The 17,115-nt window shown below is 44.2% G+C and overlaps 1 protein-coding gene across 1 annotated transcript in view; it reads left to right on the top strand.

Annotated features, from left to right (window-relative positions):
* LOC139388419 (ubiquitin-like protein 3) overlaps nt 1–16,208 on the top strand; it is a 66,710-nt gene extending 50,502 nt beyond the window's left edge. Inside the window, exons 4-5 of the mRNA XM_071135064.1 lie at nt 14,378–14,455; nt 15,020–16,208. Coding sequence (XP_070991165.1) covers nt 14,378–14,455; nt 15,020–15,072 — 131 coding nt within the window. The 3' untranslated portion in view covers nt 15,073–16,208. The remainder of the gene's footprint in view (nt 1–14,377; nt 14,456–15,019) is intronic.
* Nucleotides 16,209–17,115: the final 907 nt, after the last annotated feature.

Below are 17,115 nucleotides of genomic sequence, written 5' to 3'. Positions count from 1 at the left end.
AGAAGCCAGATGAGTAGCATGACACCCACAGGTTTCATCAGCTGCTCTGTGAAGAAGCCAGATGTGGAGGTCCTTACACGTGGTCTGCGGTTGTGAGGCCGGTTGGACGTACTGCCCAATTCTCTAAACGACATTGGAGGCAGCTTATGGTAGAGCTATTAACATTAAATTCTCTGGCAACAGCTCTGGTGGACATTCCTGCAGTCAGCATGCCAATTGCACGCTCCCTCAAAACTTGAGACATCTGTGGTATTGTGTTGTGTGACAAAATTGCACATTTTTAGAGCACAAGGTGCACCTATGTAATGATCTTTCTGTTTTAATCAGCTTCTTGATATGCCACACCTATCAGGTGGATGGATTATTTTGGCAAAGGAGAAATGCTCACTAACTGGGATGTAAACAAATTTGTGCACAGAATTTGAGAGAATCTTTTTGTGCTTATGGAAAATTTCTGGGACCTTTATTTCAGCTCATAAAAAATGGGACCAACACTTTACATGTTGCGTTTATACAGTGCCTTGCGAAAGTATTCGGCCCCCTTGAACTTTGCGACCTTTTGCCACATTTCAGGCTTCAAACATAAAGATATAAAACTGTATTTTTTTGTGAAGAATCAACAACAAGTGGGACACAATCATGAAGTGGAACGACATTTATTGGATATTTCAAACTTTTTTAACAAATCAAAAACTGAAAAATTGGGCGTGCAAAATTATTCAGCCCCCTTAAGTTAATACTTTGTAGCGCCACCTTTTGCTGCGATTACAGCTCTAAGTCTCTTGGTGTATGTCTCTATCAGTTTTGCACATCGAGAGACTGAAATGTTTTCCCATTCCTCCTTGCAAAACAGCTCGAGCTCAGTGAGGTTGGATGGAGAGCATTTGTGAACAGCAGTTTTCAGTTCTTTCCACAGATTCTCGATTGGATTCAGGTCTGGACTTTGACTTGGCCATTCTAACACCTGGATATGTTTATTTTTGAACCATTCCATTGTAGATTTTGCTTTATGTTTTGGATCATTGTCTTGTTGGAAGACAAATCTCCGTCCCAGTCTCAGGTCTTTTGCAGACTCCATCAGGTTTTCTTCCAGAATGGTCCTGTATTTGGCTCCATCCATCTTCCCATCAATTTTAACCATCTTCCCTGTCCCTGCTGAAGAAAAGCAGGCCCAAACCATGATGCTGCTTCCATGTTTGACAGTGGGGATGGTGTGTTCAGCTGTGTTGCTTTTACGCCAAACATAACGTTTTGCATTGTTGCCAAAAAGTTCAATTTTGGTTTCATCTGACCAGAGCACCTTCTTCCACATGTTTGATGTGTCTCCCAGGTGGCTTGTGGCAAACTTTAAACAACACTTTTTTATGGATATCTTTAAGAAATGGCTTTCTTCTTGCCACTCTTCCATAAAGGCCAGATTTGTGCAATATACGACTGATTGTTGTCCTATGGACAGAGTCTCCCACCTCAGCTGTAGATCTCTGCAGTTCATCCAGAGTGATCATGGGCCTCTTGGCTGCATCTCTGATCAGTCTTCTCCTTGTATGAGCTGAAAGTTTAGAGGGACGGCCAGGTCTTGGTAGATTTGCAGTGGTCTGATACTCCTTCCATTTCAATATTATTGCTTGCACAGTGCTCCTTGGGATGTTTAAAGCTTGGGAAATATTTTTGTATCCAAATCCGGCTTTAAACTTCTTCACAACAGTGTCTCGGACCTGCCTGGTGTGTTCCTTGTTCTTCATGATGCTCTCTGCGCTTTTAACGGACCTCTGAGACTATCACAGTGCAGGTGCATTTATACAGAGACTTGATTACACACAGGTGGATTGTATTTATCATCATTAGTCATTTAGGTCAACATTGGATCATTCAGAGATCCTCACTGAACTTCTGGAGAGAGTTTGCTGCACTGAAAGTAAAGGGGCTGAATAATTTTGCACGCCCAATTTTTCAGTTTTTGATTTGTTAAAAAAGTTTGAAATATCCAATAAATGTCGTTCCACTTCATGATTGTGTCCTACTTGTTGTTGATTCTTCACAAAAAAATACAGTTTTATATCTTTATGTTTGAAGCATAAAATGTGGCAAAAGGTCGCAAAGTTCAAGGGGGCCGAATACTTTCGCAAGGCACTGTATTTTTGTTCAGTACAGTTGACAGTGCTTTGGTGTTGTGTTTGGGTAATGGGGATAGCTATAGTCATAACCCGTTTCAGGTATCTCATTTTAACCATTATCTCGCTCATAAAGCTTTAGCCCCTGTACACAAAGCGCACCCTATACCCTATATAGTGCACTATTGTACCATAGTGCACTACTTTGACCAGAACCCTATGTAGGGAATAGGGTGGAATATGTGATGCAAACATAGACATTTTGAATCCTTTTACACTTAGGCCAATATTCCCATCGAAAGGATAATGGCCCAACATTTCTGACATAAACATTCTTCGTTCAGAGAGGCTGAGGATTAGAGATTTCGGTGTTCTGGGATTTGCGGATGTTGGAATCCTAGCCCGGTCTCATAGACTAGACGTAACATAGTAAATGTATATCTGTATGTTACGTTTGGTATGGTTACGTAAGCCAGATGGTTAGTTAAGGGCAAAAGCGAAAGTAGGGTATTTGGGTGGGGGTATAACACAAACGTTATATGCATCTAGCAACCCAAAGGATCCATGTTCGAATCTCATCACAGACAACTTCAGCATGTTAGCTAATTAGCAAATGTTCAAATACTTACTACTTTTTAGCTACTTTGCATCTACTTAGCATGTTAGCTAAGCCTAACCCTAACCTTAACTCTTTCAGCTATTCCTTCCCATACCCTTACCCTTTAACCTAACTCTTAAACTTAACCCTAACCTTAACGCCTAGCTAACGTTAGCCAGCTAGCTAAAATTTGTAACATATCAAACATTTTGCAAATTCGTAACATATAATACGAGTTGTAATTCATACCATATAACACAACATGGGTGATGGACATCCACAAATTAATACATACGATACGAAACGTAACATATCATATTAAATGGAGTTCTCGGATTTACGTACAGAATAATACAAAATGCTCTGAGACCATGTTGGGAATCCACAGAATACTAACCTAGCCTGGGATATGAAGAGGGATTGGAACAGAATTTAAAACGGATAGGAGGCTCTGGAGGCTCATCCTGACATGACCCTCCAGCATGACAAGGCCACCACGCACAGAATTAGCAGTATGGCTGATTTACTGCAAGACAGGAATGTCAGTGTTCTGCCATGGCCAGCAAAGAGCCTGGATCTCAATCCCATTGAGCACGTCTGGGACCTGTTGGATTGGAGGGTGAGGGCTAGGGCCATTCCCCCCAGAAATGTCCGGGAACTTGTAGGTGCCTTGGTGGAAGAGTGAGGTACAGCAAGAACTGGCAAAGTCCATGAGGAGGAGATGCACTGCAGTACTTAATGCAGCTGGTGGCCACACCAGATACTGACTGTTGCTTTTGATTTTGACCCCCGCTTTGTTCAGGGACACATTATTCCATTTATGTTAGTCACATGTCTGTGGAACTTGTTCAGTTTATATCTGTTATTGAATCTTGTTATGTTCATACAAATATTTACACATGTTAAGTTTGCTGAAAATAAAGTGAGAGGATGTTTCTTTTTTTTGCTGAGTTTAATAAGGAAATAAATCAATTAGGCCCTAACTACAAAGTGAAGGAAAAGCAGCCAACAAGTACTCAGCATATGTGGGAACTCCTTCAAGACTGTTGGAAAAGCATTCCAGGTGAAGCTGGTTGAGAGAATGCCAAGAGTGTGCAAAGCTATCATTAAGGCAAAGGGTGGCTACTTTGAAGAATCTCAAATAGGAATATATTTTGATTTGTTTAACACTTTTTTTGGTTACTACATGAATCTATATGTGTTATGATGTCTTCATTATTATACTTTTTAAAATGTGTTTTGGTGGGTGGGGGCAGGCCTTCCATAATTGTCTGCATCATTTCCAATCCCCCATATTTTTCTTTTGGTGAATATATCATTTAAATATGAGCCCTTTTTGATGCCACTTGTGAAATCCACTTCTATCATTGGAGGGGAGGAGACAGGTTAAATATATGATCCATTATTGGTATTGGTGTCCACTTCTATCAGTGGAGGAGAGGAGACAGGTTAAAGCTATGATCCATTATTGGTATTGATGTCCACTTCTATCAGTGGAGGAGAGGAGACAGGTTAAATATATGATCCCTTATTGGTATTGATGTCCACTTCTATCAGTGGAGGAGAGGAGACAGGTTAAAGCTATGATCCCTTATTGGTATTGATGTCCACTTCTATCATTGGAGGAGAGGAGACAGGTTAAAGCTATGATCCCTTATTGGTATTGGTGTCCACTTCTATCATTGGAGGAGAGGAGACAGGTTAAAGCTATGATCCATTATTGGTATTGATGTCCACTTCTATCAGTGGAGGAGAGGAGACAGGTTAAATATATGATCCCTTATTGGTATTGATGTCCACTTCTATCAGTGGAGGAGAGGAGACAGGTTAAAGCTATGATCCCTTATTGGTATTGATGTCCACTTCTATCATTGGAGGAGAGGAGACAGGTTAAAGCTATGATCCCTTATTGGTATTGGTGTCCACTTCTATCATTGGAGGAGAGGAGACAGGTTAAAGCTATGATCCATTATTGGTATTGATGTCCACTTCTATCAGTGGAGGAGAGGAGACAGGTTAAATATATGATCCCTTATTGGTATTGATGTCCACTTCTATCAGTGGAGGAGAGGAGACAGGTTAAAGCTATGATCCCTTATTGGTATTGATGTCCACTTCTATCATTGGAGGAGAGGAGACAGGTTAAAGCTATGATCCCTTATTGGTATTGGTGTCCACTTCTATCATTGGAGGAGAGGAGACAGGTTAAATATATGATCCCTTATTGGTGTCCACTTCTATCATTGGAGGAGAGGAGACAGGTGAAAGATATGATCCCTTATTGGTATTGATGTCCACTTCTATCATTGGAGGAGAGGAGACAGGTTAAAGCTATGATCCCTTATTGGTATTGATGTCCACTTCTATCATTGGAGGAGAGGAGACAGGTTAAAGCTATGATCCCTTATTGGTATTGGTGTCCACTTCTATCATTGGAGGAGAGGAGACAGGTTAAATATATGATCCCTTATTGGTGTCCACTTCTATCATTGGAGGGGAGGAGACAGGTTAAATATATGATCCCTTATTGGTTTCCACTTCTATCATTGGAGGGGAGGAGACAGGTTAAATATATGATCCCTTATTGGTATTGGTGTCCACTTCTATCATTGGAGGAGAGGAGACAGGTTAAAGCTATGATCCCTTATTGGTGTCCACTTCTATCATTGGAGGAGAGGAGACAGGTTAAAGATATGATCCCTTATTGGTGTCCACTTCTATCATTGGAGGGGAGGAGACAGGTTAAAGCTATGATCCCTTATTGGTGTCCACTTCTATCATTGAAGGGGAGGAGACAGGTGAAAGATATGATCCCTTATTGGTATTGATGTCCACTTCTATCATTGGAGGGGAGGAGACAGGTTAAAGATATGATCCCTTATTGGTGTCCACTTCTATCATTGGAGGGGAGGAGACAGGTTAAAGATATGATCCCTTATTGGTATTGATGTCCACTTCTATCATTGGAGGGGAGGAGACAGGTTAAAGATATGATCCCTTATTGGTATTGATGTCCACTTCTATCATTGGAGGGGAGGAGACAGGTTAAAGCTATGATCCCTTATTGGTGTCCACTTCTATCATTGGAGGGGAGGAGACAGGTGAAAGATATGATCCCTTATTGGTATTGATGTCCACTTCTATCATTGGAGGGGAGGAGACAGGTTAAAGATATGATCCCTTATTGGTATTGATGTCCACTTCTATCATTGGAGGGGAGGAGACAGGTTAAAGATATGATCCCTTATTGGTATTGATGTCCACTTCTATCATTGGAGGGGAGGAGACAGGTTAAAGCTATGATCCCTTATTGGTGTCCACTTCTATCATTGGAGGGGAGGAGACAGGTGAAAGATATGATCCCTTATTGGTATTGATGTCCACTTCTATCATTGGAGGGGAGGAGACAGGTTAAAGATATGATCCCTTATTGGTATTGATGTCCACTTCTATCATTGGAGGGGAGGAGACAGGTGAAAGATATGATCCCTTATTGGTATTGATGTCCACTTCTATCATTGGAGGAGAGGAGACAGGTTAAAGCTATGATCCCTTATTGGTATTGATGTCCACTTCTATCATTGGAGGAGAGGAGACAGGTTAAAGATATGATCCCTTATTGGTATTGATGTCCACTTCTATCATTGGAGGGGAGGAGACAGGTTAAAGCTATGATCCCTTATTGGTGTCCACTTCTATCATTGGAGGGGAGGAGACAGGTGAAAGATATGATCCCTTATTGGTATTGATGTCCACTTCTATCATTGGAGGGGAGGAGACAGGTTAAAGATATGATCCCTTATTGGTATTGATGTCCACTTCTATCATTGGAGGGGAGGAGACAGGTTAAAGATATGATCCCTTATTGGTATTGATGTCCACTTCTATCATTGGAGGGGAGGAGACAGGTTAAAGCTATGATCCCTTATTGGTGTCCACTTCTATCATTGGAGGGGAGGAGACAGGTGAAAGATATGATCCCTTATTGGTATTGATGTCCACTTCTATCATTGGAGGGGAGGAGACAGGTTAAAGATATGATCCCTTATTGGTATTGATGTCCACTTCTATCATTGGAGGGGAGGAGACAGGTTAAAGATATGATCCCTTATTGGTATTGATGTCCACTTCTATCATTGGAGGGGAGGAGACAGGTTAAAGCTATGATCCCTTATTGGTGTCCACTTCTATCATTGGAGGGGAGGAGACAGGTGAAAGCTATGATCCCTTATTGGTATTGGTGTCCACTTCTATCATTGGAGGGGAAGAGACAGGTTAAAGCTATGATCCCTTATTGGTGTCCACTTCTATCATTGGAGGGGAGGAGACAGGTGAAAGATATGATCCCTTATTGGTGTCCACTTCTATCATTGGAGGGGAGGAGACAGGTTAAAGCTATGATCCCTTATTGGTGTCCACTTCTATCATTGGAGGAGAGGAGACAGGTTAAAGCTATGATCCCTTATTGGTATTGATGTCCACTTCTATCATTGGAGGAGAGGAGACAGGTTAAAGCTATGATCCCTTATTGGTATTGATGTCCACTTCTATCAGTGGAGGAGAGGAGACAGGTTAAAGCTATGATCCCTTATTGGTATTGATGTCCACTTCTATCATTGGAGGAGAGGAGACAGGTTAAAGCTATGATCCCTTATTGGTATTGTGTCCACTTCTATCATTGGAGGAGAGGAGACAGGTTAAAGCTATGATCCCTTATTGGTATTGTGTCCACTTCTATCATTGGAGGAGAGGAGACAGGTTAAAGCTATGATCCCTTATTGGTATTGGTGTCCACTTCTATCATTGGAGGAGAGGAGACAGGTTAAAGCTATGATCCATTATTGGTATTGATGTCCACTTCTATCAGTGGAGGAGAGGAGACAGGTTAAATATATGATCCCTTATTGGTATTGATGTCCACTTCTATCAGTGGAGGAGAGGAGACAGGTTAAAGCTATGATCCATTATTGGTATTGATGTCCACTTCTATCAGTGGAGGAGAGGAGACAGGTTAAATATATGATCCCTTATTGGTATTGATGTCCACTTCTATCAGTGGAGGAGAGGAGACAGGTTAAAGCTATGATCCCTTATTGGTATTGATGTCCACTTCTATCATTGGAGGAGAGGAGACAGGTTAAAGCTATGATCCCTTATTGGTATTGGTGTCCACTTCTATCATTGGAGGAGAGGAGACAGGTTAAAGCTATGATCCTATGGAGGAGAGGAGACAGGTTCCCATTGGAGGAGAGGAGACAGGTTGGTATTGGTGTCCACTTCTATCATGGAGGAGAGGAGACAGGTTGTCCACTTCTATCAAGGTTAAATATATGATCCCTTATTGGTTTCCACTTCTATCATTATATGATCCCTTATTGGTATTGGTGTCCACTTCTATCATTGGAGGAGAGGAGACAGGTTAAGACAGGTTAAAGATATGATCCCTTATTGGTGTCCACTTCTATCATTATGATCCCTATCATTGAAGGGGAGGAGACAGGTGAAAGATATGATCCCTTATTGGTATTGATGTCCACTTCTATCATTATAAAGATATGATCCCTTATTGGTGTCCACTTCTATCATTATTGGTTTCCACTTCTATCATTGACAGGTTAAATATATGATCCCTTATTGGTATTGGTGTCCACTTCTATCATTGGAGGGGAGGAGACAGGTGAAAGCTATGATCCCTTATTGGTGTCCACTTCTATCATTGGAGGAGAGGAGACAGGTTAAATATATGATCCCTTATTGGTATTGGTGTCCACTTCTATCATTGGAGGGGAGGAGACAGGTTAAAGATATGATCCCTTATTGGTATTGATGTCCACTTCTATCATTGGAGGGGATGAGACAGGTTAAAGATATGATCCCTTATTGGTATTGATGTCCACTTCTATCATTGGAGGGGAGGAGACAGGTTAAAGCTATGATCCCTTATTGTATTGTGTCCACTTCTATCATTGGAGGGGAGGAGACAGGTGAAAGATATGATCCCTTATTGGTATTGATGTCCACTTCTATCATTGGAGGGGAGGAGACAGGTGAAAGATATGATCCCTTATTGGTATTGATGTCCACTTCTATCATTGGAGGAGAGGAGACAGGTTAAAGCTATGATCCCTTATTGGTATTGATGTCCACTTCTATCATTGGAGGAGAGGAGACAGGTTAAAGATATGATCCCTTATTGGTATTGATGTCCACTTCTATCATTGGAGGGGAGGAGACAGGTTAAAGCTATGATCCCTTATTGGTGTCCACTTCTATCATTGGAGGGGAGGAGACAGGTGAAAGATATGATCCCTTATTGGTATTGATGTCCACTTCTATCATTGGAGGGGAGGAGACAGGTTAAAGATATGATCCCTTATTGGTATTGATGTCCACTTCTATCATTGGAGGGGAGGAGACAGGTTAAAGATATGATCCCTTATTGGTATTGATGTCTACTTCTATCATTGGAGGGGAGGAGACAGGTTAAAGCTATGATCCCTTATTGGTGTCCACTTCTATCATTGGAGGGGAGGAGACAGGTGAAAGATATGATCCCTTATTGGTATTGATGTCCACTTCTATCATTGGAGGGGAGGAGACAGGTTAAAGATATGATCCCTTATTGGTATTGATGTCCACTTCTATCATTGGAGGGGAGGAGACAGGTTAAAGATATGATCCCTTATTGGTATTGATGTCCACTTCTATCATTGGAGGGGAGGAGACAGGTTAAAGCTATGATCCCTTATTGGTGTCCACTTCTATCATTGGAGGGGAGGAGACAGGTGAAAGCTATGATCCCTTATTGGTATTGGTGTCCACTTCTATCATTGGAGGGGAAGAGACAGGTTAAAGCTATGATCCCTTATTGGTGTCCACTTCTATCATTGGAGGGGAGGAGACAGGTGAAAGATATGATCCCTTATTGGTGTCCACTTCTATCATTGGAGGGGAGGAGACAGGTTAAAGCTATGATCCCTTATTGGTATTGATGTCCACTTCTATCATTGGAAGGGAGGAGACAGGTGAAAGCTATGATCCCTTATTGGTGTCCACTTCTATCATTGGAGGATAGGAGACAGGTTAAAGCTATGATCCCTTATTGGTGTCCACTTCTATCATTGGAGGAGAGGAGACAGGTGAAAGCTATGATCCCTTATTGGTATTGGTGTCCACTTCTATCATTGGAGGAGAGGAGACAGGTTAAAGCTATGATCCCTTATTGGTATTGATGTCCACTTCTATCATTGGAAGGGAGGAGACAGGTGAAAGCTATGATCCCTTATTGGTGTCCACTTCTATCATTGGAGGAGATGAGACAGGTTAAAGATATGATCCCTTATTGGTATTGGTGTCCACTTCTATCATTGGAGGGGAGGAGACAGGTGAAAGCTATGATCCCTTATTGGTGTCCACTTCTATCATTGGAGGGGAGGAGACAGGTGAAAGCTTTGATCCCTTATTGGTGTCCACTTCTATCATTGGAGGGGAGGAGACAGGTGAAAGCTATGATCCCTTATTGGTATTGATGTCCACTTCTATCATTGGAGGGGAGGAGACAGGTGAAAGCTATGATCCCTTATTGGTATTGATGTCCACTTCTATCATTGGAGGGGAAGAGACAGGTGAAAGCTATGATCCCTTATTGGTGTCCACTTCTATCATTGGAGGGGAGGAGACAGGTGAAAGCTATGATCCCTTATTGGTATTGATGTCCACTTCTATCATTGGAGGGGAGGAGACAGGTGAAAGCTATGATCCCTTATTGGTATTGATGTCCACTTCTATCATTGGAGGGGAAGAGACAGGTGAAAGCTATGATCCCTTATTGGTGTCCACTTCTATCATTGGAGGGGAGGAGACCGCTGAAAGCTATGATCCCTTATTGGTATTGATGTCCACTTCTATCATTGGAGGGGAGGAGACAGGTTAAAGATATGATCCCTTATTGATATTGATGTCCACTTCTATCATTGGAGGGGAGGAGACAGGTTAAAGATATGATCCCTTATTGATATTGATGTCCACTTCTATCATTGGAGGAGAGGAGACAGGTGAAAGCTATGATCCCTTATTGGTGTCCACTTCTATCATTGGAGGAGAGGAGACAGGTGAAAGCTATGATCCCTTATTGATGTCCACTTCTATCATTGGAGGGGAGGAGACAGGTGAAAGATATGATCCCTTATTGGTATTGATGTCCACTTCTATCATTGGAGGAGAGGAGACAGGTTAAAGATATGATCCCTTATTGGTGTCCACTTCTATCATTGGAGGAGAGGAGACAGGTGAAAGATATGATCCCTTATTGGTGTCCACTTCTATCATTGGAGGAGAGGAGACAGGTTAAAGCTATGATCCCTTATTGGTATTGATGTCCACTTCTATCATTGGAGGGGAGGAGACAGGTTAAAGATATGATCCCTTATTGGTATTGATGTCCACTTCTATCATTGGAGGAGAGGAGACAGGTTAAAGATATGATCCCTTATTGGTGTCCACTTCTATCATTGGAGGAGAGGAGACAGGTGAAAGATATGATCCCTTATTGGTGTCCACTTCTATCATTGGAGGAGAGGAGACAGGTTAAAGCTATGATCCCTTATTGGTATTGATGTCCACTTCTATCATTGGAGGGGAGGAGACAGGTTAAAGATATGATCCCTTATTGGTATTGATGTCCACTTCTATCATTGGAGGAGAGGAGACAGGTGAAAGCTATGATCCCTTATTGGTGTCCACTTCTATCATTGGAGGAGAGGAGACAGGTGAAAGCTATGATCCCTTATTGGTGTCCACTTCTATCATTGGAGGGGAGGAGACAGGTGAAAGCTATGATCCCTTATTGGTGTCCACTTCTATCATTGGAGGGGAGGAGACAGGTGAAAGATATGATCCCTTATTGGTGTCCACTTCTATCATTGGAGGGGAGGAGACAGGTGAAAGCTATGATCCCTTATTGGTATTGGTGTCCACTTCTATCATTGGAGGAGAGGAGACAGGTTAAAGATATGATCCCTTATGGTATTGGTGTCCACTTCTATCATTGGAGGAGAGGAGACAGGTTAAAGATATGATCCCTTATTGGTGTCCACTTCTATCATTGGAGGAGAGGAGACAGGTGAAAGATATGATCCCTTATTGGTGTCCACTTCTATCATTGGAGGAGAGGAGACAGGTGAAAGCTATGATCCCTTATTGGTATTGATGTCCACTTCTATCATTGGAGGGGAGGAGACAGGTGAAAGCTATGATCCCTCATTGGTGTCCACTTCTATCATTGGAGGAGAGGAGACAGGTGAAAGATATGATCCCTTATTGGTGTCCACTTCTATCATTGGAGGAGAGGAGACAGGTGAAAGATATGATCCCTTATTGGTATTGATGTCCACTTCTATCAGTGGAGGGGAGGAGACAGGTGAAAGCTATGATCCCTTATTGGTGTCCACTTCTATCATTGGAGGGGAGGAGACAGGTTAAAGAAAGATTTTTAAGCCTTGAGACAATTTTTGACATGGATTGTGTATATGTGCCATTCAGAGGGTGAACGGGCAAGACAAAAGATTTAAGTGCCTTTGAATAGGGTAATGGTATTAGGTGCCAGGTGTACCGTTTTTGTGTCAAGAACTGCAACGCTGCAGTATAATTCACGCTCAGCAGTTTCCTGTGTGTATCAAGAATGGTCCACCACCCAAAGGACATCCAGCCAACTTGACACAACTGTGGGAAGCATTGGAGTCAACATGGGCCAGCATCCCTGTGGAACGCTTTCAACACCTTGTAGAATCCATTCCCTGAAGAATTGAGGCTGTTCTGAGGGCAAAGTGGGGTGGGGGGGTGCAACGCAACATTAGGAAGGTGTTCTTAATGTTTGGTTTACTCAGTGTATGTATCTCTTGCTCTCGTCTCATCCATCTTTCAAATCAAATTGTATTTGTCACATGCGCCGAATACAACAGGTATCCTTACCGTGAAATGCTGACTTACAAGCCCTTAAACAATAATACAGTTCAATAAATAGAGTTAAGAAAATATTTACTAAATAAACTAAAGTTAAAAAAAGTAACACAATAAAATAACAATAACCAGGCTATATAAAGGTGGTACCGGTACCGAGTCAATGTGTGGGGTACAGGTTAGTAGTGAGGCTATATAAAGGTGGTACCGGTACCGAGTCAATGTGTGGGGTACAGGTTAGTAGTGAGGCTATATAAAGGTGGTACCGGTACCGAGTCAATGTGTGGGGTACAGGTTAGTAGTGAGGCTATATAAAGGTGGTACCGGTACCGAGTCAATGTGTGGGGTACAGGTTAGTAGTGAGGCTATATAAAGGTGGTACCGGTACCGAGTCAATGTGTGGGGTACAGGTTAGTAGTGAGGCTATATAAAGGTGGTACCGGTACCGAGTCAATGTGTGGGGTACAGGTTAGTAGTGAGGCTATATAAAGGTGGCACCGGTACCGAGTCAATGTGTGGGGTACAGGTTAGTAGTGAGGCTATATAAAGGTGGTACCGGTACCGAGTCAATGTGTGGGGTACAGGTTAGTAGTGAGGCTATATAAAGGTGGTACCGGTACCGAGTCAATGTGTGGGGTACAGGTTAGCTGAGGTAATATGTACATGTAGGTAAGGGTAATGTGACTATGGGGGTACAGGTTAGCTGAGGTAATATGTACATGTAGGTAAGGGTAATGTGACTATGGGGGTACAGGTTAGCTGAGGTAATATGTACATGTAGGTAAGGGTAATGTGACTATGCATAGATAATACGTGGCGATTAGCTGCAGTGTAAAAACAAAGGGGGGTGTCAATGTAAATTGTCCGGGTGGCCAATTGATTAGTTGTTCAGCAGTCTTATGACTTGGGTGGAGTCTGGAGATTGGAGTCTTTGACAATTATTCGCGGCCTTCCTCTGACACCGCCTAGTATATATGTCCTAGATGGCAGGAAGCTTGGCCCCGTGTACTGGGCCGTACGCACTACCCTCTGTAGCGCCTTACGGTCAGATGCCGAGCAGTTGCCATACCAGGCGGTGATTCAACAGGTCGGGATGTTCTCTATGGTGCAGCTGTTGAACCTTTTGAGGATCTCTTTCTCTTGTTTTTGTCCACGTCTTGTCTGTCTCTCTCTCTCTCTCTCTCTGTCCTTCTCTCTGTCTCTCTCTCTCTGTCTCTCTCTGTCTCTCTCTCTCTGTCTCTCTCTGTCTCTCTCTCTCTGTCTCTCTCTCTCTCTCTCTCTCTCTCTCTGTCTCTGTCTCTGTCTCTGTCTCTGTCTCTCTCTCTCTGTCTCTCTCTCTCTCTCTCTCTCTCTCAGGTCGCTCTGTCTCTCTCTGTCTCTCTCTCTCTCAGGTCTCTTTCTCCCTCTTCTCTCCTCTCAGGTCTCTCTCTCTCTCTCTCTCTCTCGCGCTCTCTCGCTCTCTCGCTCTCTCAGGTCTCTCGCTCTCTTTCTTTCTCCCTCTTCTCTCCTCTCAGGTCTCTGTTTCTCTGTCTGGCTCCTGTCTCTCCTCTCTCTTGGTTGTGTATTCTATGTTAGATCAGTTAAATGATGATAGTTATGATGATATATTGTCTTTGTAACAAGTCTTTGTCTGTTAACGCTGTTCTACTCTGTCACTCGCACCCTCCTCCTCCTCCCTCCCCTCCTCCTCCTCCTCCTCCCCTTCTCTCAGCTCTCAAACTGCCTCTGGGGAAAACCACAGTGATGCATTTAGTTGCCAGAGAGACGTTGCCTGAGCCAAACTCCCAAGGTAACCCGCTTTTCATTTATCCCACCTTCCAGACTTTTAATTCATCCCTTGTTCCTCCCCCTCACACTAAAACACAGTAATAGATGATGCCTTTACTGTAGATGATGGTAGTAGTTATTTCTGTTTGTTTAGGAACAGCTAATGATCCATGATTAATATTTCTAACCTTATCCCAGTCCTGTAATAAGACGTGTGTTTCAGTAAGCCTATGCAACACTATTTAAATAATGACAGATGGTTGTTTTTGTTTCAATGATACTATTTTTTAGAAAAAAATGTAGATTTCTCAACAATATTGCTACTAAACAGTATCCTGACAGTGTCCTGACAGTATCCTGACTGCGTCCTGACCGCGTCCTGACCGCCTCCTAACCGCGTCCTGACCGCCTCCTGACCGTGTCCTGACCGTGTCCTGACCGTGTCCTGACCACGTCCTGACCGCATCCTGACCGCATCGTGACCGTGTAACTTTCTGACCGTTTTCTGACCGCATCCTGACTGTGTTTGACAGGGTGCTGACCACATTCCTACTGTGTTTGACTGTGTGTTGTGTTCCTTCCTCAGGTCAGAGGAACAGAGAGAAAACTGGAGAGAGTAACTGCTGTGTCATCCTGTAAATACCCACATCCATCCCTCCCTCCCACACCCACCTCCATCCCTCCCTCACCCACCCACCTCCATCCCTCCCTCACCCACCTCCATCCCTCCCTCACCCACCCACCTCCATCCCTCCCTCACCCACCTCCATCCCTCCATCACCCACCTCCATCCATCCCTCACCCACCTCCATCCATCCCTCCCTCACCCACCTCCATCCATCCCTCCCTCACCCACCTCCATCCCTCCCTCACCCACCCACCTCCATCCCTCCCTCCCTCACCCACCTCCATCCATCCCTCCCTCACCCACCTCCATCCCTCCCTCACCCACCCACCTCCATCCATCCCTCACCCACCTCCATCCCTCCCGAACCCACCTTCATCCCTCCCTCCCACACCTCCATCCATATCTCCCTCCCACACCCACATCCATCCATCCCTCACCCACCTCCATCCCTCCCGCACCCACCTTCATCCCTCCCGAACCCACCTACATCCATCCCTCACCCACCTCCATCCCTCCCGCACCCACCTTCATCCCTCCCTCACCCACCTCCATCCATCTCTCCCTCCCACACCTCCATCCATATCTCCCTCCCACACCCACCTCCATCCCTCCCTCACCCACCTCCATCCATCCCTCCCGCACCTCCATCCATCTCTCCCTCCCACACCCACCTCCATCCCTCACCCACCCACCTCCATCCCTCCCTCACCCACCCACCTCCATCCCCCTCACCCACCTCCATCGCTGCCACACCCCCCTCCGTCCCTCCATCACCCACCCATCTCCATCCCTCCCTCCCTCACCCACCCACCTTCATCCCTCCCTCCATCGCCCCTAACTTGGATCCAACCAACACACTGTCCTGTCCTGCAGTCTCTCTAGAATTCTGCTGCTGAACACACACACACACACACACACACACACACACACACACACACACACAAAACATTCTGTGTTCCTCATAGCAATACAGTGCACTTGCTCATAAACTGTGTGTGTGGGCCGGTCTCTCTCACTCAGACTTAACCACTAAATAAACCCCCCCCCCCCCCCCCCCCCCAACACACACACCCCCTTATCTAGATGTGCTGTCTGTCTCCCATAGTGCAGCAAAGCATTGACGTGCCTGATCAGAACACACACACACGCCTGTGTCCTTTTTACCTCCCCCTCTATCACTTGTGTATATATATGCCCTTAAATCTTACACTAGTGCATTGACAGACCGATACAGTCTTTTATTCACTCATGATGGTTCTAGCCAATTACTAACAAACACACAAACAAACTGTGTTATTTGACCGTAATATCATGTTGTTGACTGTGTTTTGACAGTCGGTCCTCTCCTCCTTTCTGACCAGTCAGTGTTTTAGATCATTCCTCCGTCAGAACCCTCGTCCCCCCTTTTCCCCTGAACGAGGAGAAAGAAACTGAACAAGGGGAAGAAAGACAGACAGATCTCCCTTCTTCCCCGTTCCTCCTCACCAGAAAGACAGACAGAACTCCCTTCTTCCCCGTCCCTCCTCACCAGAAAGACAGACAGATCTCCCTTCTTCCCCGTTCCTCCTCACCATAAAGACAGACAGATCTCCCTTCTTCCCCGTTCCTCCTCACCCTAAAGACAGACAGATCTCCCTTCTTCCCCGTTCCTCCTCACCCTAAAGACAGACAGATCTCCCTTCTTCCCCGTTCCTCCTCACCATAAAGACAGACAGATCTCCCTTCTTCCCCGTTCCTCCTCACCCTAAAGACAGACAGATCTCCCTTCTTCCCCGTTCCTCCTCACCCTAAAGACAGACAGATCTCCCTTCTTCCCCGTCCCTCCTCACCAGAAAGACAGACAGATCTGTTGAATACCTCTAGTGTTGTGATGGGTCGGGTCTGCTTGCCAATCCAAGCCAAGGGAAAGAACCAATCTGGAATTAAGTGTAATTTTCTTTCAAATCTCTTTCTTCTTCACTTAAAGAAAGATAAAGGCTTGGATTTTTTGCACAACAATGAACGCATGTGCCCCCCCCCAGCCCCCCCCCACCACCACCGAACGACCTGTAAAA

The sequence above is a fragment of the Oncorhynchus clarkii genome, chromosome 29, assembly GCF_045791955.1.
Source record: "Oncorhynchus clarkii lewisi isolate Uvic-CL-2024 chromosome 29, UVic_Ocla_1.0, whole genome shotgun sequence".
In the NCBI taxonomy this organism is placed as follows: domain Eukaryota; kingdom Metazoa; phylum Chordata; class Actinopteri; order Salmoniformes; family Salmonidae; genus Oncorhynchus; species Oncorhynchus clarkii.
The sequence above is the reverse complement of the archived record's forward strand: the minus strand, read 5'-3'. Positions and strand labels throughout refer to the sequence as shown.